The sequence below is a fragment of the Trematosphaeria pertusa genome, assembly GCF_010094035.1.
Source record: "Trematosphaeria pertusa strain CBS 122368 unplaced genomic scaffold BU26scaffold_12, whole genome shotgun sequence".
NCBI lineage: Eukaryota > Fungi > Ascomycota > Dothideomycetes > Pleosporales > Trematosphaeriaceae > Trematosphaeria > Trematosphaeria pertusa.
Genome location: NW_022987223.1, coordinates 56860 through 76426, shown reverse-complemented (window position 1 = coordinate 76426; position 19567 = coordinate 56860). Strand labels below are relative to the sequence as shown.

General features: G+C 53.3%; 7 protein-coding genes and 1 non-coding gene across 8 annotated transcripts; 5 read left to right on the top strand and 3 right to left on the bottom strand.

Moving 5' to 3' along the window:
- Window positions 1-15: 15 nt before the first annotated feature.
- Window positions 16-1997, bottom strand: BU26DRAFT_553244 (uncharacterized protein; the record flags this gene model as incomplete). Its single annotated transcript, XM_033832197.1, has 2 exons — window positions 1318-1997; window positions 16-1283 (listed from the first exon to the last, which is right to left on the bottom strand). Exons 1-2 carry the CDS (start codon window positions 1544-1546, stop codon window positions 16-18), a joined length of 1497 nt encoding a protein of 498 aa, XP_033680289.1. The 5' UTR covers window positions 1547-1997.
- A 514-nt stretch (window positions 1998-2511) lies between these two features.
- On the top strand, window positions 2512-3869 carry BU26DRAFT_66740 (uncharacterized protein). The gene has a single exon (XM_033836181.1). The coding sequence runs from the start codon at window positions 2606-2608 to the stop codon at window positions 3593-3595; it is 990 nt and encodes a 329-aa protein (XP_033680288.1). The 5' UTR covers window positions 2512-2605; the 3' UTR covers window positions 3596-3869.
- Window positions 3870-4229: 360 nt separating this feature from the next.
- Window positions 4230-5156, bottom strand: BU26DRAFT_507970 (uncharacterized protein; the record flags this gene model as incomplete). The annotated part of the gene is made up of 1 exon (XM_033827041.1): window positions 4230-5156. The coding sequence occupies one exon, from the start codon at window positions 5154-5156 to the stop codon at window positions 4230-4232; it is 927 nt and encodes a 308-aa protein (XP_033680287.1).
- Window positions 5157-6829: 1673 nt separating this feature from the next.
- BU26DRAFT_433080 (uncharacterized protein) lies at window positions 6830-7758 on the bottom strand (the record flags this gene model as incomplete). Its single annotated transcript, XM_033824013.1, has 4 exons — window positions 6830-6999; window positions 7056-7149; window positions 7266-7613; window positions 7684-7758. The coding sequence occupies 4 exons, from the start codon at window positions 7756-7758 to the stop codon at window positions 6830-6832; spliced, it is 687 nt and encodes a 228-aa protein (XP_033680286.1).
- Window positions 7759-8881: 1123 nt separating this feature from the next.
- BU26DRAFT_567874 (MFS sugar transporter-like protein) lies at window positions 8882-10563 on the top strand (the record flags this gene model as incomplete). The annotated part of the gene is made up of 4 exons (XM_033833708.1): window positions 8882-8989; window positions 9041-9422; window positions 9473-10259; window positions 10317-10563. The coding sequence occupies 4 exons, from the start codon at window positions 8882-8884 to the stop codon at window positions 10561-10563; spliced, it is 1524 nt and encodes a 507-aa protein (XP_033680285.1).
- Window positions 10564-11348: 785 nt separating this feature from the next.
- BU26DRAFT_607578 (uncharacterized protein) lies at window positions 11349-12874 on the top strand. Its single transcript, XM_033835771.1, has one exon. It carries the CDS (start codon window positions 11517-11519, stop codon window positions 12624-12626), a length of 1110 nt encoding a protein of 369 aa, XP_033680284.1. The 5' UTR covers window positions 11349-11516; the 3' UTR covers window positions 12627-12874.
- A 243-nt stretch (window positions 12875-13117) lies between these two features.
- BU26DRAFT_t44 lies at window positions 13118-13197 on the top strand. The gene has a single exon. It is a non-coding gene; the product is annotated as a tRNA-Arg (tRNA).
- A 4376-nt stretch (window positions 13198-17573) lies between these two features.
- BU26DRAFT_553240 (uncharacterized protein) lies at window positions 17574-19468 on the top strand (the record flags this gene model as incomplete). Its single annotated transcript, XM_033832196.1, has 3 exons — window positions 17574-18221; window positions 18411-18417; window positions 18516-19468. Exons 1-3 carry the CDS (start codon window positions 17841-17843, stop codon window positions 19466-19468), a joined length of 1341 nt encoding a protein of 446 aa, XP_033680283.1. The 5' UTR covers window positions 17574-17840.
- Window positions 19469-19567: the final 99 nt, after the last annotated feature.

Genomic DNA, 19567 nt, shown 5'->3' with positions numbered 1-19567 from the left:
TCGCCGTTGCTATTATCATGTACTCGACCTCTCCCGGCTCACCTCTCCCGGACCGGCACCTGTATCAGTTCTGACGGCCATGCTATCCGCCTTCTTAGGACGTCCTGCCTTTCTTCTGACCTCGTCATCGCTAATACAGCCTTCGATGCCGATGCCGGCATCTCTACAGCGCTCGCAGGGCCGCTCGCGATCGCAACCTTTTTTGTGCTTCTTGCATCGCTGGCAGGCTGCTTTCGCCATTGGCTCCTTTCCATGGTCAGCACAATGAGGCTCGGCGTCGGGGAGCGCCGGTGTCTTGCAACCTCGGTTTACCCGACTGATGCTCTTGCCATCCTCGGTCCTGCCTGTTGTCGCCTCGCTGCCGTCCTCGGGCCCAATGTTCACGTCGTCGCCGTTTGTGCCGCCTGGATTGCCCGAATCGTAGTCCCAACCATGTTCACTCATGGCCTTGCGCACCATCTTCTGATCCAGCTGCCCGGTCATCGGCAATCCCAGCTCCTGCCGCCTCCACGACTCTCCGGCGTGTACCTCCTCCTTTCTTAGATGACCGTTGAGCGCGGTTTCGCTCTTCTTCCTCCGGTCCATCTCCCTCGACACCTCTCTCTTGGCCTCCTTCACGTCTGTCTCCGTCCTCAGCGGTCCGGCCCGCACTTCGGCACGGGAAAGGCCTATCCACCATTGCTGATCAATCGTATTGAAGGGCTTGGGTGTGGGGGGAACGCCGAGCGAGTAGCACTCCTTTATCGGTGTGCCAAAGATGAATGTCGCGAAGCCTTCGCTTTCGGTGTTGCGCAGGAGGGTGAGCGCATCAGAGGGCGGGTCGGTAACTGGGACGTTGAAGTTTGAGTACACACGTGGGGTTTCTCTCTTCTTAGCCTGAGAGCGAGTGTAAGAGATAGCGGCTCGGATGCGTTCTCCGAGCTCGTCCCCAGCGTCGTTGGAGCCTCCTTTGCGTAGCTGGCCGGATACCGCATCTTCGAATCTGGTTCCACTTCTTTTCCGCATGGCGTCATAAAGCTCGTCAGCGTAGTCTTCCACTGCACCGTCGGGGCGAATGCCTCTTTCTACCTCCTCGTCGCCATTGCCTATCGCGGTATCCTCGCCTTGTGCGTAATCTCGCGTCTCGGGGTGTTGAATATCTCTGTCCGCTTCGTCTTCCGAACTGCGCGAAGGAATATTTGTGAGGTCGATGACGGTGTCAATTACGGCTGGAGCCTGCGGTCTAGATTTCCTAGACGTAGGTCGCACCTGCATCTTTCGGGATCGTTCTTCCTCCGTCAGTACTGCACCATCATCCGCGCCTGGTTCATTCCTAACCCTCGTCGTTGTGGAGAGAGTCCAGTTGTCGCTTTCGGCTATCTGGAAACTCGTTTTGGTCGCTTTCTCGGGATCGATTCGCGTCGGTATCCAGCTTGCCACGGTCTTCAGAAGCGCGAAGAGACTTTCCCGGTGAGGCTACCGGTGATGAAGGTTGGGAAGACTGCGGTGTGGTGAAGCGGGATGAGTACGGAGCAATTCTTCGTATCTCTCCATGGTGGGTATGCATTGCTTGTGCTAAAGAGTGCGGGAATGAGGATTCGTTTCCCGCAGCTGCATCGGCACGTGGTGCTTGCTATCAAGCGCCAAAACAAGAGTTCGGGGAAACATCGGCGGTCGGCTGGCCATCAGGCAGGCTGATGTTCTACGGCGATATTTAACCTCGGAGAAACCGATGTTCCGGCCTTGGGTGAAAGAGGGAAGTATGACTTTTAGGTCAGAGAGTAATATTAGTGTACGTCCCTTTCGAGAGGTGATTTAAAGCTTATGATAATTGCTACAATATTACGGATGGCGTTGAGCTCGCGATGGAGCCCTGGAGAGCGCAGAGCATCTAGCCTTCGCCCTGTGCCGAGTGACGGGAAGAGCTGGCGGGCATCATCCCTCTCTTTCTAGTTTATCAGCACAGCCACCATCGTCTGCCGCAAAGAGTCATTAACTATTTGCTCCCCCATTCGTATCCGCTTCAGCTTCTGTAGCAAATATCATTCTCTTCTTATATAACCCTCCAAACATCTTCGAAGAGGCGTAGCCATTGTAGCGCCTTCGCACTCCCGGTTGCCTGCGTCCCGCAGTGTACCGGTGTGGCGTCATCTTTGAGATAGGTTCTGGAGTTTGTGGAGGGCGTTGAGGTTCTTGCCGGGACTCATGGAGAGCGGTCTGCGGATGGCCGCAGAATTAAACATTTCATGTGACCAAATGCCCGCCGCGTCACGTGAAACAGCGCAGCACGTTTTGGGAAATCACTAATTCCCATGTTCCAGCGGCATGAGGACTTCTCTAGTGATTTTTGGAAAAGCCAATAGTATTTCCTATTTAGTGAGGAAATTTTGGGGTTTGCTTTCGGTGCAGCCCCAGGTACGTCATGTGTCACAGCGCTGATTGCCCAGGTCGTCGTCTCGTGATGGACCGGGGGTCCGTGCGCTAATGACGTATATTTACCCCGCGTAGCCTTCTTCTTCTTCATCTCTTCATCAATACACAGCCTTGTTCCCGATCTCGATCTGGCTTTGAACCCTAGTGTGACACGACATCGCGTTCGTCTGTACTGCGAGCTGCAGTAACGCCAATGGTGCCTACTCTTTCCTCCTCGAACTCTATTGCCTTCCTGGCCCTTCCGCTGGAACTCCGCCAGCAGATCTATCGATTCTGCATCCCAGAAAACCTTTGCTTCACATGTTCTGGCAATATGTACCGCCAAAACCGCCACGAAGGATGGGTCGAGCCGCCATGGCGCTGGGACAGAACTTGGGATAGGTACGACACAAGTGGAGCCAATCTTTTCTTCGACGAAGACGACCGCCCTTGGCATGAGTTGGAGGAGAGTGTTGAAGCCTCTTCGACAGATGGGGAGGATAGCAACGAAGACGACGAATACGAGCCCTCTCGGCTGGACGACTATTGTCAAGCATCCCTGCGACAACGTCCTGCAATTTCTCCGTCTCCTCGAAGTGCCTTACCCGGACTCCTTCTCCTTTGCCGCCAGATTACTGATGAGGTGAAGGGAATGCTGTACGGAGGGAATACTTTCAGAGTCGATGTTGACGACGATCAATCGAATTTCGCGCGGTTGTTCAGTCCTGAGGCAAGAGAGAAAATGCGGAAGATGATATTGGTCTTACGACCCATGGGGCTTTCCTATTGCCGGGATTTCCGCATGGACCAGACGATTTGGGATGGTGTTCTCGGTAACCTTTCGATATTAGGCGTTATCGCAGAGCAGCCGGCCCCGCCTTCTCCGTACGCATCGCCGCAAGTGGAACCGGAGGACGTCTTCAAGGAATGGACAGCATGGTTAACTCCGATCTTAGAGTATCTGAGCCGAGCTCTTTCCAAGACAGCTCAGATTGTGGTGGATGCGAACAAGGAGGAAGATACAGTTCATATTTTTGAAAAAGAGATGCCGGGACGCTGCCGCTTTCAGCGCCTGCGCGCGGCCGACAATATATTCAAAAGAGGGGAGTTCTCTTGGGAGTCAGAGTCCTGGGTTGACGACGGTCCCACTAGCTGTAGGGACATCATTAACGACTGCGACTACGACTATTACTTTTCCGACTGAGCATCGTGAGAGGTTACCAAGAGCTGGACACTTAGGTCCTACGTCGGCATCCTACAGGTCGAAGAGTATGAGAGGGTATTTCATGCAACTGGGGTACCATCAAGAACAGCATTGGGCAGCGTTGTGTCACCTTACCTATTTGCGACGTTGCAGAGCGCGGGTGAGGGTGGATATGGAGTGGCGACGGTTTCTCAAAGGTGTTCAGGCTATGGGGTACCCGAGGGAGTCGCTATCAGTCAAGAGCAATGGGAGGAAGAGTGGCTGGAGTCTGTTATTCTTCAATAAAAAGTCAAACATGAGCGAATGGCGAGCACTCCTTCATCTACCACGCTCTCTGGGACCGACGTACACCTGAGGCGAAAGGGCCTTTCATTCGCATGCACTCTATTTTGGTATCGAATTTGGAGAGGTGGGATGAGTATTCCCATTATTTGTCTAGTTCCTTAATCGCAAACTTTTCAAATCCGCCAGGAGTAGTAGTACGAGGGCTGGACCACCTAGGTACGAACCAATATTCCACCTCACCCAGTACCTACCATAGTTCTCAATGCTTAAATCCAACCCCATTTCGCGACTGACTAACGTAGTTTCTCCTTTGGTTAGTTAAGCACGCCAACCCCGCGCGTCTCTCTCATCAAATCCACCTATGTCTCCAGTATTGTGCGAGCACCCCCCGCCTCCACATCTGATCATTCTTAGACCCAGACAGCACTCTACCAAAAGTTGGCGGACGCGCACTCCCCAACTCCGCGTTCGGTTCAATCCAGCCCCAGGGTGTTGCTCGAACGCCTCTCAACTGGAAAATCCTCTGGATGCCATCCAAATCCGCCATGCCATATATTAGGTTTCCTATCGTCACATCCTCCGCCCTCTGCCAAGGATAGACTCGGAACACGATATCTACGAGCTGCGGAGCTGCTGGAGGCTCAGGCGCCGTGGAGAGCTTTTGCTTCATTATTATTGCGGCAGACTTGTCGATCCAGGGCACGACGGCGTGGCTGCTGCTTGAAAACAACCAGAGAAATCGGAACCAGGCGATGCAGCCCGACCAGTAATAGGCGGGGTTGGTGAAGCTGATGCAGGCTGCGCGGTTTAAAAGAGTGCCTTGAATATCGTTGACGTATGGAGGGATCTTTTCGCAAAAAACATGGCCGGCAGGCGCGCCGTGGTAGCCAGCCTGCTCGTCGGCAAGCGCCTGCCTGTTGGACAACAGCTCTGCGTCTAATTTTTCCATCAAGCCCTGGGCCACGACCTCGAGGACGCGAATGCTGTGTGGCCCGGAGCTCACGACGAGTTTGACGCCTCCTTCTATCACCCAATCGGATATCGCTTTTTGGACGAAGGGCCGAGCTTCGTCATAGGCTTGATGGCATGTTGCGAGAATCGAGGTCGGGGTCGAGTGCATGATGAGGGTGAGAGTGGCTCCGAGGTGAGGGTGCGTGACGATGGTGATGTGTTTCGTTGTGCGCGGTAGTCGCTCGTACACCATGTATCGAATTTCCCTTGGAAGGTCGAGGAATCGAAAGGGTTGGAAGGTTGGCTTCGAGGATGCAAGACCCATTGTCGCTTTGTGAGGCCTGTACGAGTTGTGGAATATTAAGCGCGTGGTTGTGCCGAGCTGAGCCGATGGGTCGGGAAATACCTTTTGAGATTTTTTTAAGTACTCAGTGAGCCGGAACTCTTTCACTCTGTGGGTGATTTCGGGTATCGGCACAGTGCTGCCTGATGCTTTCTTAGACCGAGTCTTAGACCGAGCAACAATCTCTCGGTGAGCAACAATCTCTCGGTGAAGCCCCACGAGACCTTCGGTCTATAAAAACCCGGAGCCCCCGCAACTCCCCCACTCACTTCAGTACACCACGTTCCTCCCAACAAGCAAACAACAACGATGAGCGCACAACCGTTCCGATTCCTCGACCTGCCAAAGGAGGTTCGACTCATGGTCTACGAGCTTCTCTTCCATCGCAAACACACCAACATCCGCCTACCTGATGACCCTGCGAAGACCCTAGGCATTCTAGCCCTAGATACAGTGCCCGTGCCCATGCTCGCCACCTGCAAAACGATTCATTACGAGGCTAAAAAATTCACTCGAGGTAAGGCCAAGAGCTGCCCCGTACCGAAACTGATCGCAAGTGCCGAGTTCTGGAGTACGAGTTTCCCCGGCTATTTGTTGGCGTCACTGGGGCGCACGTACAAGCGTGAGCTCAGAAGCCACAACTCGCTGTATTGGACGAAGGAGCTGGCGAAAGATAAGCCCCGTTTACACCAGTTAACGCAAAGTGAGCTGACGTGAATAGTGTTTACGCGACTTCCGCGAAGGTCCATCTGGAGATCTTGTCACGGAATTCAAGAAGACCTTCGGCACCGATTTCCTCGACGACGTGGCCCTCTGGATCGCCCATACAGCGCACCGTATAATCCACTCCACGCGCAACGGCCTCTCACCCCGTATCCAGGTGGTTCAGTGCATCAACCCCGCAACTGCAAACCGAGGGGACATTGGAATGGCGGGGGAGCGCATCTCGCTGTTGTCGGATCTGAGAGGTAAGACCAATTTCCATTTGAGCGAGGTACCCGTCAAGATCGCCGTGGCAGGCTTTCTGCCTGAGAAGTATCTGGAGGATCTGCATCTGGCGCCTACTCCGCGGGGAACTGGCCGTCGCGAGTTGCCCGACCGAACGACGCGTGAGGAGCTTGATATCTTACATCCAATGAGCGGGAAGACTTGGAAGGAGGAGTGGCTTCTGTGGACAGAGGAGGGAAATGATACGAAATGATGAGCCGTATGGAATTGCTCTTCGACTTAAGGTGGTGGGTCTGGAAAACATGGTTTGGCGGCGCAGGGTATGGACATGGCAAACATCGACGATATCCTGCAAGGTGGCTCTCAAGTTAGCCATGTATGCTTAGTGGACGGTTTCGAAAGGGAACATGAATGAGTATGGGCAATTACCGTCCCTGGCCATAGGGTGGTTATTGTCTTCCTTTTAAATCCCTCCCCCAGTCAAATGCTGCAATGGTGTGGTGGTGGGGTCCCTAAGATGACGTCACAGTTCCTTTCTTATTCTATCAACGATGCTCTCAACGGAATACAATCTCGAAGTCCTCCAGCGCACGAGGTTCTTATTTATCCATTGAAGCTCTTCCAGTTCCCTTTTGGAGCCCGGAATTGGCTTTCTATCCTCTAACGGCAGCCACTTCTTCTCCGTAAAACGCACCCCGTCGTGATTCTCAAAGCTCCCGCACTAGACATACCGACCCATCCTTCAGTATCCCTGGCTCACCCGATCCGCCGTCGTTCATGCTCTTCTCATACATGCGGAAGCCGTGCCTACCGTAGAATCTTCTTGCGTCGATGTTTGAGGCGGGCATAATGATGTGGCAGCCAGAGGCACCTTCTTCTTCACGCACTGTCAGTCTCCAGAATGCGCACGGGTGGGAAAGTGTTTGGTGGTACCTTTAACTTTCTGCAGGAAAACAGTCATAAGCTGCCCTCCGCAGCCCTTTCGCTGATACGCGGGCAGAATATCGATGTGCAGATGGGCGGGGTACTTCTGCACGCAGCGTCCCTCAAATGAGTTGCAAATCCTCCGGTACATTGGGGAGATCGGAATATCTTGATCCTTACCTCAAGAAGCCCAGATAGCCGGCCACCATGCAACAGTACTCTCTCCGGTCCCCATATCACCCTTTGCAATGTCCCTACCGGATCGTCATCCCAATTCAAATCCCATCCTCGCTCATCGCCGTCGGGAATCGCAGGCTCAGGACACACCATCCTATCCACACTCGCTAGAAAAGAAATGCGCCAGCGCTGAGCGAAAGTCATGGTACTAGGCGTCCCGAGAATAAAGCCTACGGGTTCACCGGGAGAGCACGATGTCCCGTCTGAGGAAGAGCTGGAGAGTACGAAACACGTAGAAGGCGATAGGAGCAGGTAGGGTCTGCACCAGGCGTATGTGGAGAGCGTGTGGGCCGGCTCGAAGTGCAGGTTATCGCCTATGGTTTCGCGGAACTGAACATCTTAGTGGGACACACAGGATGGCAGCATTCGTCTTGTATGCAGGAGAGCACGAAATACTTACGACTCTAACAACAACGTCGTAGTCCATATCTGGGTTGTATGGGCGCACATGGACCGTCGACTCCGTTTGCGCCATTGCGCCTCCTCCCTCTCGATCAGTCGACATGCCCTCTGAAACGAAGGTATGTATGTAAAGAGGAGGTGTGTTGCATCTGCCCAACCGGCGGGTGAAGTCCCACTCACTCGGTCCGGCGCACGAGAGCCCAGTTTCGGTAGGGCTGCCGGGCTATCCCGGTCCGAACCACTTAGGAAGCCGATGCGAGGAATCCGAGGAGCATTCAGCAACAGCACGAAACTACAGACATGCGAACTGTACACCGTATCAAGTCTATACGCAACATGCTGGGTCTGCCTGGTATTGGGTCGGGTATCTAAAAGCTAGATGATAAATACCTGGGGTGGTATCGGAGTAACGCAATCGGTATCCCGATCGAGGTCGTCTACCGATCACTTGGGCTCCTAGGTATTGTGTTGCTCCACTTCCAATCTCCGCTTATCGTTGAATCTCTTCTATACATTCTTCTGGAACAAATATGCCCGGACAAGAGCCTCAGCTTCGGGTTCAAAGCTCTATCCACGAGAGTACGCCAAGTGCGGCGAAAATCGACGAAGGTATCAGCTTCCTATCAGGTACCAAGTCTCATGGACAAGTACAGATGTGCTTCATTCCGATTACTTGAGTTCCCCCGCTCCGGCCATACACCAACGCAGATTGAGCTGTACTAGACACAGAACCGATCATTCCAGCGTCCATCTTGCCTTAACCGCCCCTGTGGTACAGACGACAGCGGCAGGGCAAAGCTAGACTGAAGCTCTTTTGTCGTTCAATGTGTGACGAGTCTATAGCCAGCGATATGCTATAGCTGATTCGCACGTCGGACCTCGCCATGCCACATTTTCACGAAGAATCGGGTACGGTCTTCCCCTAGCAACCTATTTATCCGTCCCTTGTCTCTCGTATACCAAACTGTCGGGCTCGAGCATACTCACAACATCTTATAGAGTATGGGTGGATCTGCTTATCGCTGCTTAATTGCAACGAGATTTTGGATAATGACGTGCTAGCACGCGCGACCACCTGTAGAAATGCGTGTCACATCCAATTTGGGAAAGCTTCGCGAATCAAGGTATAACTCCTGCTACCCCTCAAAGTGCCTCACAGCGCTCACAGTTCTATCGTCAGAAGATATCGACCGAAGATGGAAACCCACGGTACGAACAGAGGGTCGCGCCTCTCGCCCGTTGTCCTGAGGAATTCGAAGGCGCTGCTAGCTCTGATCATCTTCACCGCAATGCTATCATGCACTGTACGTAAATCTCCACTCTCGAGGACCGACCCCTAACCGTGCGCTCTGCAGAACCAAGGCTACGACTGCTCAATGATGAACGGACTCAATATCCTTTCCACGTACACGGACTACTTCCATCTGAACACTGTGACCACAGCTCTCAACACATCCATCGTTTGGATTGGCCAGTTCTTCGCCGGGCCACCAGGTGGCTGGGTCGCTGACCGCTATGGACGGAAAGCAGCTATGGCGTTTGCGGCAGTGACCAATATCATCGCCGCTGTGTTGCAAACCGCGTCGCAAAACATGGCTATGTTCATCATCGCGAGGTTCCTGATTGGCATTGGCAGTGGAGTCGCATTTGCGCAAGTCCCAGGGTGGGTCAGTGAGGTTGCATGGTGGAAAAGGAGGGGTCTAACAAACGGATTGTTCAACTGCTCATACATGATTGGTAGGTAGAACTAGAAAGTTTTCGAAGTGCTGCTAACCGTCCGTCAAAAGGAGGGCTCGCGGCCGCAGGCATAACCTGGCGCACCGCAAAGCTCGACTCTACCTGGACCTGGCGCGGACCCTCCATCGTCCAAGCCGCGCTCGCCTTCATGTGTCTTTGCCTTCTACCCTTCCTCCTCGAATCGCCGCGTTGGCTCATTAACCGTGGCCAAAATAACCAAGCGCTCGAGATTCTCGCCGCGACGCACACGAACGGCGAGATCGACAGCCCGACCGTATGGATCCAGTACCGCGAGATCGTAGACACAATCGCGTTCGAGAAGTCCTTCGCCGAGCGTGCGGGCAAGACGCCCTTTTGGGAACTACTAAAGACGAAGGGTGCAAGAAAACGACTCATGATCATCGTGACGCTCAACTGCGTGAGCATGCTCAGCGGCAACAACATCGTCACCTACTACACTGGCTCCATGCTGACAAATGCTGGGATAACGGACACAGACACGCAGCTCCAAATCAACGTCTACCTCAACTTGTTCTCGTTTATCGTCGCTGTGTCTGGCACACTGCTGATCGACAAGATGGGCCGGAAGCCGCTGGGACTGACAAGCATGATACTGATGACGGTGTTCATGTTCTTGCTCGGTGCGCTGACGAAGGTGTACGGCGATACGACGTATAAACCCGGTATTTACGCCACGGTCGGAAGTCTGTTCTTGTTTAGCGGTGCGTATGCCTTTGGAATGACACCGCTGAACACGGCATACAGTCCTGAAGTTTTGAATTACTCGCTCCGAGCGCAGGGGCTGGGGTTTTTCACGACGTTCCAGTCTGGCTTAGGGTACGTCTCTCTAACTGAATGCTTAGTTCCTGACATATGTTGACGATGGCTCCCTAGGTTGATGGTTACAATGGCCTTCCCTATCGCACTCGAACGTATCGGATGGAAAACCTACATGATCAACGGCGGCTGGGACGTTCTGCAGATTGGTATGATTGCTTACTGGTGGGTGGAGACGAAGGGGCGGACCATGGAAGAGATTGATGAAGTCATTGATGGTGCGAAGCATAGTAATGTGCCGGATATGGAAGCAGTAGAGAAAGGGAAGGTGGATGTGGAGGTAAATGCGCTGCAAGAATTGTAAGGCGGACCCGAACCTCTTCGAACGACGTCTAGAGTCGAGACCATTGGGAAAGAGGCGCCCTAGAGTTATTGCAGAAAGTCTTATTCTGCACCAAGGGAAGGTTCTTACTTAACGCACCTAGGAATCTCAGCTTCAGCTCTTATTCACGCTGTCCGTTCCCGTATTTACAGTCTTGTAAGTCGCTTTTCATTGGATTAGACGAGTTTGGGAAGGTAGCACGTAAGCAGAGCGAGAGTGATGAGTCGATCATCGCTGAAGAAGAATAACGCTTACTCCTGGCATGGTAAGTGGATTCGTATAGGAGCACGCGCTTGTTGGTACTAGTTGGGGCATCTCGTTGTTGTTTGGAAGGATGGTAGAAAACGCGTCCTCCTAGCAGTTGTAGTATGCGACGATGCCATGTCACCATCCTTTGCACATGACGTAGGTTTCGGTGCTCTAAGCTGATGCTAGTGTCTCTTTGAATCTGTTGGAGCGATGTTTTGCAGGAGGGTTCGGGCTTGTTGATAGGGAATGCAATGGTCTTTTGTAGCCTCGTTTTCCGCGTGCTTGATGCATAGTGCCGAGGTTCTCGATCCTCGGACCTTTAATTGCAGAACTGATGGATGGAAGGCCTTTTATGGCTTGCTATAAAGAGGTTGGCTGGCGATGAGCAGAGGTTGGAGCGGAAATAGTTGTGGCTGGGATTCGGTACAGGGCTAACTCGGTCCGGACCTTCGTGTGACGTAATGCCGTGACTAACCTCTTTTGTCGGCCGTCCCCTGCCTCCCACACTCCACTCCCACAGTAGCTGCATCTCGCTTGATCAGCATCAGCTGCAGTCGTATCTAGTTATCGCTGCACCTGCAAGCATCCGCTGCACCACATGGATCCTCAGGCATCCAGCCCACCTCAGCCTTGGAGATGCCCCTCCCGCCTCTCGTGGCCGCCGGATTGAGTCTGAATCGGACGACATGGCAGTCTGCGACTTCGAAGGGAATAGCGACATGTATGGGCTGGGAATACGGTTGGGATACTACTTTCAATGGTTCGGAGCGATACTCGCGGCTTGGATAGCCCCTTCCGAAGTCCAAGGCCTCCGTTTCGGCATCGACTTGTTCGTCGCAGCGACCTTCCTGGCTTTAGTCATTGCCACGGGCAACGATGTCAACAGTCTCGAACCGGTCGACACGTACATCATTCTGTTACTCATGTTCGGTGCATACCTGGCGCTCGTCCCGATCTTTCTCTGGCGACTTCTCACTGGATGCGACCCGTACTGGGATCCGACCCGATATCCGCTGGTGAAACCAGGGTCGCGGTCTGCGAATCTGAACTTTCTTATGCTCATCGGGGCGCTGGTATTCCAGTACTGGTTTTGGTTCGATCGAGTACCGGACTTGGATGATTACAATTGCCAGCAGTACGGCTTCCTCCTCGCTCAGGTTCGACTCAACAGCAAAGTCTCAGTCGTCTTGAACATTCTTATGTACTTTTGGCTCGGCATAGTCTGCCTCTACATCATTGTCTTGAAAATCAGACATGCCGTCGGCTTTCCCGACCCGAGCGAAAGACGAAAGCGGCTTATCAGCAGGCGTCATAAAAGGGAGCACATTCGTCGTCTCCAAAACATGGATACCTGGTCAAAACTCATCGTTGTCGCGACTGTGACCGCAGCAGTTGAGCTCACCATTTCCTGGAACGAAATCGATGGTGCGAACACGCTTTCCGGAGCCGGTCAAACGATACCTTTCGTAATCGGTCTCGGAGCTCTCATCAGGATACTGTACGTATACTTCTTCTACGCGGAAGACCAAGGGAGCGACAGCGGCAGCTACTACGGCTCCGGAGGGGCCCATCCGTACCGTGGACCTCCAAGCCCGCTCCCATATTGGCAGATGCCAACACTGCGATACGGGACGCCGCAACACTTCGGACATAGGCGCGCTCGTTCAGGACCCCGGCCGAGTGCCACTCCAGAACCCATTCCTGTTCGACAGATGCCAAGGCCGGGAGGGCCGCCGATGCGTATGCCCGTACGGCAAATGCCCGTTTTCGATCGAGAGACTCCGAGAAGGTCGTAGATGACGAGGCAGATCTGAGGGTCTTGAAGTACTCTGACACAACATGGTGTATCATGCTGCTATCTCTGACAGTGTACTATTTCCTTGAGGACGCATGCATCTATCACCGGCGGCGGGAGGGGGTTCTTTGTTCGCGCGAAGAGTAGTGCTGCTCCGCCTTGGTGCTCGGCGGTAATACCTTCGACAAAAATGAACGACTATCGCAATCTCTTTTCCTCGGGACAGCGAGTGTAGCCATTAGCCTGAGGGAATAACAAACTCAAAAAAGGTATGAACAAACCGTCACGTGATCTAGCCTGCGGTCAAGCCCTGGGCGGCTTAGCGTTCGATGTCTGACTGGTCTTCGTGCGACCCAACGCCGGAGCCCCACATGTCAGCTTGCCACAAACCCTTCTTGCATGTTTTCTCTTCAAATTGTTCGGGAGGCTTTCTCGCCTGCCCATTTATTGCGTATATAAGGTTTGCAAGACCCAGAATTCCTTAAATTCAAGGGCCGGTTGGCGCAATGGTAGCGCGTGGCCCTCCTACTTAGGTTAGGCCAAGGCTGTGGGTTCGAGTCCCACATCGGTCGCTAGACCTGGCACACTGCTTTTTTTTGTCCTTTTTGTGTTGTGAGCTTTTTGTTCGGTGTGGAGATCATTTTTGATGGCTGAGTGTGCGGGCGGGGCGGCGCTCGGGCCAGCCGGGAACTCAACACCTCAAACCTGGCACTTGCACCACGCACAACGCCAAGCTGGCATACCGATTGCGTTGTATCCACTCTCGTTCCATTTTCATCAAAGGGGTATCGTATAGAATTCCGGTCATGCGCCATTTCCTTAGCTCCGTAACCTGCTGCTAACTGCGGAATCACCACGTGCTCGAATGTGCCCGTCTCAACGGGCCTTCGCCATCGCCATCGCCGCAGCGCTCTATGATTCTCATCTGAGCCAAGGCCTAAAAGATACACGCCTCATCATCGGGACTCTACTTCGCTCCTTGCAATGTATGGTTGAAGAATGTGGCGGAATCTTTCCAGCGACACCGTCCGATCCAGTCTGCGTGGCCTCGCTATCCAACGACACAGTCTTGCTCACTCTCGGCTTTAGTCCATCTCCCTGGCCAAATGTACGCCTCACGTTCTTCGGCTTGTCACCGAAGCGAAGCATAGCTTAGGTAGACCTAGCTCAGTTCCAGACTGACCGCCGCCTTCGATAACGAGAGTAGAAAGAGGTATAGCATGCTCACGGATATTGGCCGACCTGCGGATCTCGTGCACCTCCTCGAAGCTGTCCATTGCTAACTTGGGCTGTGGCGGCCAGTTAAGCCAGGTCTGTGGAAATGATTAGTGAATGGGAGACTTCAGGATGAAACTTGGAAACAAATAAGTGTGCATACTCTCTTGGAGCTGTATCGCTTGCTAATGAGCTGACATGAGACATGTACGAAGTACGTCCAAGCCGCTATTGCTGTACATCCAACAACACCCTGAAGTCGTATTCGATCTCCTCCGGGACTTCCCGCGCGACATGTGTTTGGTTGGTCAGAAGCCGTCTCAAGCTACCGCTTGTCCGCCCTAGAATCTGGTCCTCATCAGTCACTAAAAGTACAGCAGCACAACGACGGTGCGCGCGAATGTCCTTCGCTCAGTCCTTAGCATCCGCAAGTGCAACCCAGGCTTCGTGCGTGGGCATGAAGCATAAGTAGCCCCACTGACAGTAATTGCTAGTTGATTGGTCGATAGGTTTGAGCGCGTGGTCAAACTCCCTCATTCTTTAGCTCCGGCATTGGGGTGAAGTTCTCACTGAGGACCCCGACCCATCATTTCTTCCACGTTGGTTCTTGTGCGCTTCCTAGTTGATAGTTGCGGCCCGAGTCCCGACTATCATGGCGGAAAGCGCACATGCTGCTTTTGAATGGATGCGTGGAGCAAAACGTCAGGGCGGACGGGTGATGTTCTACGGTTGTGACTTAAAAGTGTGCGTGGTGTAGATGTTACCTCGCTTCAATACAGGAAAATCTGATGGGTCGCGGCGTAGCAGGTTTTGGTGATGGGAGAGCAGGGAGAGCAGGGAGAGCAGGGAGAGTTTCTACGCATTGTGCCCGCCCAAGTTTGTCGCTGATCAGATCTAGGCGGCGCCAACGCCCATGCATGACGCCTCTACATTGAGCACAGTACAGCACCCGTACACTCCATCGTTCAGTCCGTCCTAACAAACGGGACAAGAAAATAAACTACTCAGCATTGCAAGCAGTGAATTCCGGAACTCCTACTCCCATGCAAACGGAGGCGGCTTATGACACAGGATCACGAACGCACGTTATTATCTGACAAGGCCTGTACAAAAGTCTCAACCAGTCATGCGCCGCCAGTTTTCATACGACGTTTCTCCTCACCCCGAACACCGCAATGGGTGGCAGCCAACAAAACAGCGTCATATCCTTTATTTCCATATGCTTCCTCACCAGTCAACTATGGAAACGGTATTTGGAAAGATACGCCAAGCGGGCAACGGGGATCATCAACGAGGGTGTATATGCAAGTAGCGACGCTTCAGGCCACGATCCGCCAGCGTACAGTTGTCACGATTCGTTGAAGGCTGGCTCGTATACCGCGTACCCCTTACGCCGACTGAGGCGCCGGGCGAGCTGCTCCCAGCGTTTCCCGAACGATTGCACTGATGCTAAGCGGCTGGATGCTAGGGAAGCGTAGACTCTACGCTAGGCGATGATTCCTTACGACAGTGTATATAATGCTCCCCACTCATCCCATCGCAGCCCAATTCCCACAAAGATGTACTTGGATGATGAACTCTTCAGTTGCAAAGAGCAACTTGAAGTCCTCAGGATAGATATTATCACACTTGTCATATTTATCTTCGTCTTCTTCGTGCTCGTGCTCGTCTGGTGTGTCTTTCACGCGGATCCATGCCCGCGATCGCAGCAAGTGCACCACATATCGCATCCTCCAAGACCGGATACGCACGAGGATCCTCCTCCTGCATACAGTGCAGGAGAGGCGTACGAGCTGGAAAGTCAGCAAGGAAGAGAAGTACGGGCTGATGCGCAGGGTCATGAGACGCTGGCTGAGCCTGGAAGGTCATATCAAAGGGGCGAGAGGACCGGCGTGAGGTGAATGTACTACAACGAGGTTTGGTGGGACATAATGTGAGGTGAATGCAGGTGGGCATAAAGGTGTGTACATCTAGGGTTCGGGAGAGTGTTGCTATTTACTTTTGTTATGGGCGTCTTCAACATATATTCGGAGACGTTCAGTGATTTGAAGAATGTATGTTCCCGTTTCCTTGACTGCTATGGTTCATTATATACACATACTGAGTCTTAAATGGTTGCTTGTTGAATCCCCTAAGTGACGAGATGCTGTAACACATCAGAGAAGGCCACTCGCACCATAGTACCAGAATGCAAACGCCCAAGGAAGCACTCGGTCCCACACGCAGCTTCTTTATCTTGCTTTACCCCACACTTCGGTATTCCGGCCTCTCGCGGGACCGGTATCTGTATCTAGACTGTTATAAACTACGACGGCGTAATTATGGCAAATCTCTTCTAGGGATTACGAGATCGGCTTGCAGACTTATTAAGGCAAGGCTTGTAGCCTTAGAGAAGGAAGGAGAAGCCACGATTAGTCGACCCAGATACTAAGCTGCACTATACCTGAACAATCACCGTAGGGCGCGAAGGACGGGATCCGCAGAATGTACATCCTGGAACACGATACATAGGGTAGGGGCGCAGTCTCGTGGAATTTGGAAACGCGATTGGCGGGGCCATTAGAAACCGTCGACGCTCTATTCTAATAGTGATTGTTTAACGCCCCAACAAATTGAGGGTACAGATTGAATGGTCCGGCCACAAGTTCCACGTTATTGCGCAGGAGTTCAGCCTTGTATTTTAGCCCTGAACTAGTTATCCATAGACGGACCGATCTACTTGCTTATCAAAACCGTCCTAGAGGACATCATGCCCCATTCAATCCTTCAGACGGCGCCATGAATCGACTCGAAAACCGGAAAAGGAAATGATTCAAAGTGAGAGAAGTGGAAGCGCAATTACCTTGAATCGTTCCCCATCCGAAGATACCATCAGCGAGCCAAATCAAGCCACCACGTCAGACTTGATCTATTACCCGTTAGGGTGCGACCCCTATCTCCATGACCTGAATTCATGTCTGATCATCCGCGTACGTTCTCTAGAGTCTTTGGAGACACAAGTTGGGATGCACAGAGATGTAGTTCCACCCTAATACCGGCTCCGCCTAAGAGAAACGCTACACATAGGGCGCAGCTTCAGCGGAGGGGTTTCTTACCTTCTAGTACGTGGGTTACTTCTTGTCGAATAACTTTGGCGCGGTCCGGGCCAACATATCTTTATTTTCTCCCCCATACCAGCTGACTTGGAGCATATTCTGAAACCAGATAGCGCTCCAATAGTAAAAAGCTAAGCCTAGGCCAAGGAAATGTGCGTCCGGATGAGCTTGGGCAAGCAACTCCAGAGTGACGGATTCATCATGTGACAGTGCCAAGTCCGTGAGCGATGGGTTGTTGGTCGAATGAGTGACTCCTCCCACTGATTTAAGAAACGTCCGTCTCTTTATCGAGCCATCTCCACACTCACGTGCGACGTGGGAGCTGACTAGGATTTAGAGTTCTTACAAGTGCAGGCTCCAGTATCACATCTACTGCTACCATGACCATATATACGCAGCGCTGCCGCGCCCTCTTCACGGTCTGTGGCGCAATCGGTCCTCCAGCCCACCAATGACCTATTTTCCGCTACTCCGGTTAGAACTCCCATCCAATAAGCACAACGCACCGTCTCAGTCTCGTGGCTTGCGTCCGCCGTACACTCCGTCCCCACGGACTTCGCAAAGTCCGTCAACCACCCCCCGAACAGGAAAAGTCCGGTCCGCAGCGCAGCAGCCCTTCTGACAACAATTTCCGCCCTCAGAAGCAGCAGCTGAATAAAGTGCGCGCGAGTTAATAGAGCCGTTTTCGCTGGCTCTCCGCGCTCCTTTCGTTCGTCTCTACTTCCCGCACCGTTTGATTTTCGCCCGCAACGCGACACACGCTCCTTACCTACCCAGCGCAAACGACTCGTCCAAATCCCAAGCCTAGCACGTCATCGACCTACTAAACAAGGCTAGCAGAACCTTAGAAAAACCCCCACTATTCGTCGCACGTTCCAACAAACCAACAACAACGAGGCGCAACAATGTCGACCGCAATTGTCAACGCCAGCAACAACAACAGCATGCGCGCTTTCCCCGTCGCCTCGCAAGTCCTCAGCAAGCTGCGCGCGAGCAAAGCAAAGTCTAAACACTCCATGTCCACGTCGTCGTCGCCGTCATCGTCATCGTCGAACAACATCGTCTTCGCGCTCTCAATGGTCGCTGCCTTCACTGCCGCGTTTTTCCTCAACATCGCGCTGCTCTACGGGATCCTGAGCTTGGTTTCGCCGCAGCTGCCGCTGGCTTGCTTGGGCATTTATGGCTCGGGGTATGGGCTGTTGCTTGTTTGTGTAAGGTTGGAGAGGAAGGAGGAGGAGGCTTGGACGGTGGCGATGAGGGAGGAGATTGCGAAGTGCAATGGGCTGGTGATTGAGAAGGATGAGGGGGAGGAGTTTTAGGGGGATGGGGGGTGGGTGGTGAGGGGTGGGTCTGGTAGCAGCGGTGGGGATCTGGTGCGAGGGTTGTTTCTTTGATTGTGCGAGTATTTTTCTTCTTCTTCTTTGTAGCTGAACTTTTGACTCTCTTGCTTGGCTTACGGCTTTTCTTATGTATAGAATGCATGTACGGTTCGCATCTGGATGTTTCTCCCTTCGGAATGGATTCGCGCGTGCAAACGGGACGTTCAAACTCATTCGCGACGGACTTCTTAGCTTCTATAGCGTCCGGAGCTACTCGCAAGGGATTGCGGGCGCAGAACTTCTACACGCCGTCCAACGATTCTCGTTCGTCCGCTCTAACAGCGTTACGAACCGTCTCCCCACAGGACAGCATCGACGAACGCGCTCCCGGCGATAAATACACCCGCGACACCCCTCCTCCCGCCAGCAGCCAGAGACTCACCATGAACGACCAACTCCTATCAGCCCTCCTCATCCTCACTCAAATCTTCCTCGTCCTAGCTACAGTCGGACACATCGTCACCATCCTCTACATCCAGCATCTCGGGTATCTGATAAAAGCTCTGCGGAGTCCCGTTGCTACCCCGCCCCCGCGCCGCATGGACGCAAATCGCGAAGAAGAAGAAATCGGCATCCAGCCTGCTGTCCCGCAGCCGCTGTCCTCGCATCCTATCACCAGCGCTCCTTCTCCAGTCTCTACGCCATCGACCAACAGCACCGCGCTAGGGCCGTTCGGAAACAGGCCACTCAGCCCGGCATCTCGTGCGCGACTGTCGGGGGAGGAGCGACGCCGGCATTACCAGTTCGAAAGCAGCAGCTCGAGCAGCGCGACAATTCCATCTTGGGCGTCGAAATCGGAAAAGGCGCTACCCGCTATACCTCTCGAGGAACTACGGAGGGACGATGAACCAAGCAGGGCGCAAGTAGAAGCAGCCTGGCCCGTCAAACCCCTTGAAGAGCTGTGGACAGACGGTGGGCCAAGCGCCGGCTCGAAATCCCCTAGGCAGGAAGGAAAGGTTGCTGAACCCCTCGAACAACTATGGCGACGGGATGAGTCGGGAGCACGGGAAACTCCACATGCTGCCCCGTCCCACGAATCTAGCGAAGAAGATCTATATGCAAAAGGTATGGCCGCGAGGGATATCAACCAGCAGCAATTTGCTGATGCGGAGAGCCCCTGGCCAAGGCCCCTGAGGAGGTCTGCGCCGCACTGAGAAGTGAAGTGCTGCAGATGCGTATTGGAGCGTTGTATATACGAGTGAGTATTTGGGGTGGTGGGAAGCGAGGGGCGTGTAGACATGGTGCGAGCCGTA

Excerpts from the sequence above, each read along its gene's own strand:
- BU26DRAFT_607578 (XM_033835771.1), top strand. The coding sequence starts at position 11,517 with ATGGCAGTCTGCGACTTCGAAGGGAATAGCGACATGTATGGGCTGGGA.
- BU26DRAFT_66740 (XM_033836181.1), top strand. The coding sequence starts at position 2,606 with ATGGTGCCTACTCTTTCCTCCTCGAACTCTATTGCCTTCCTGGCCCTT.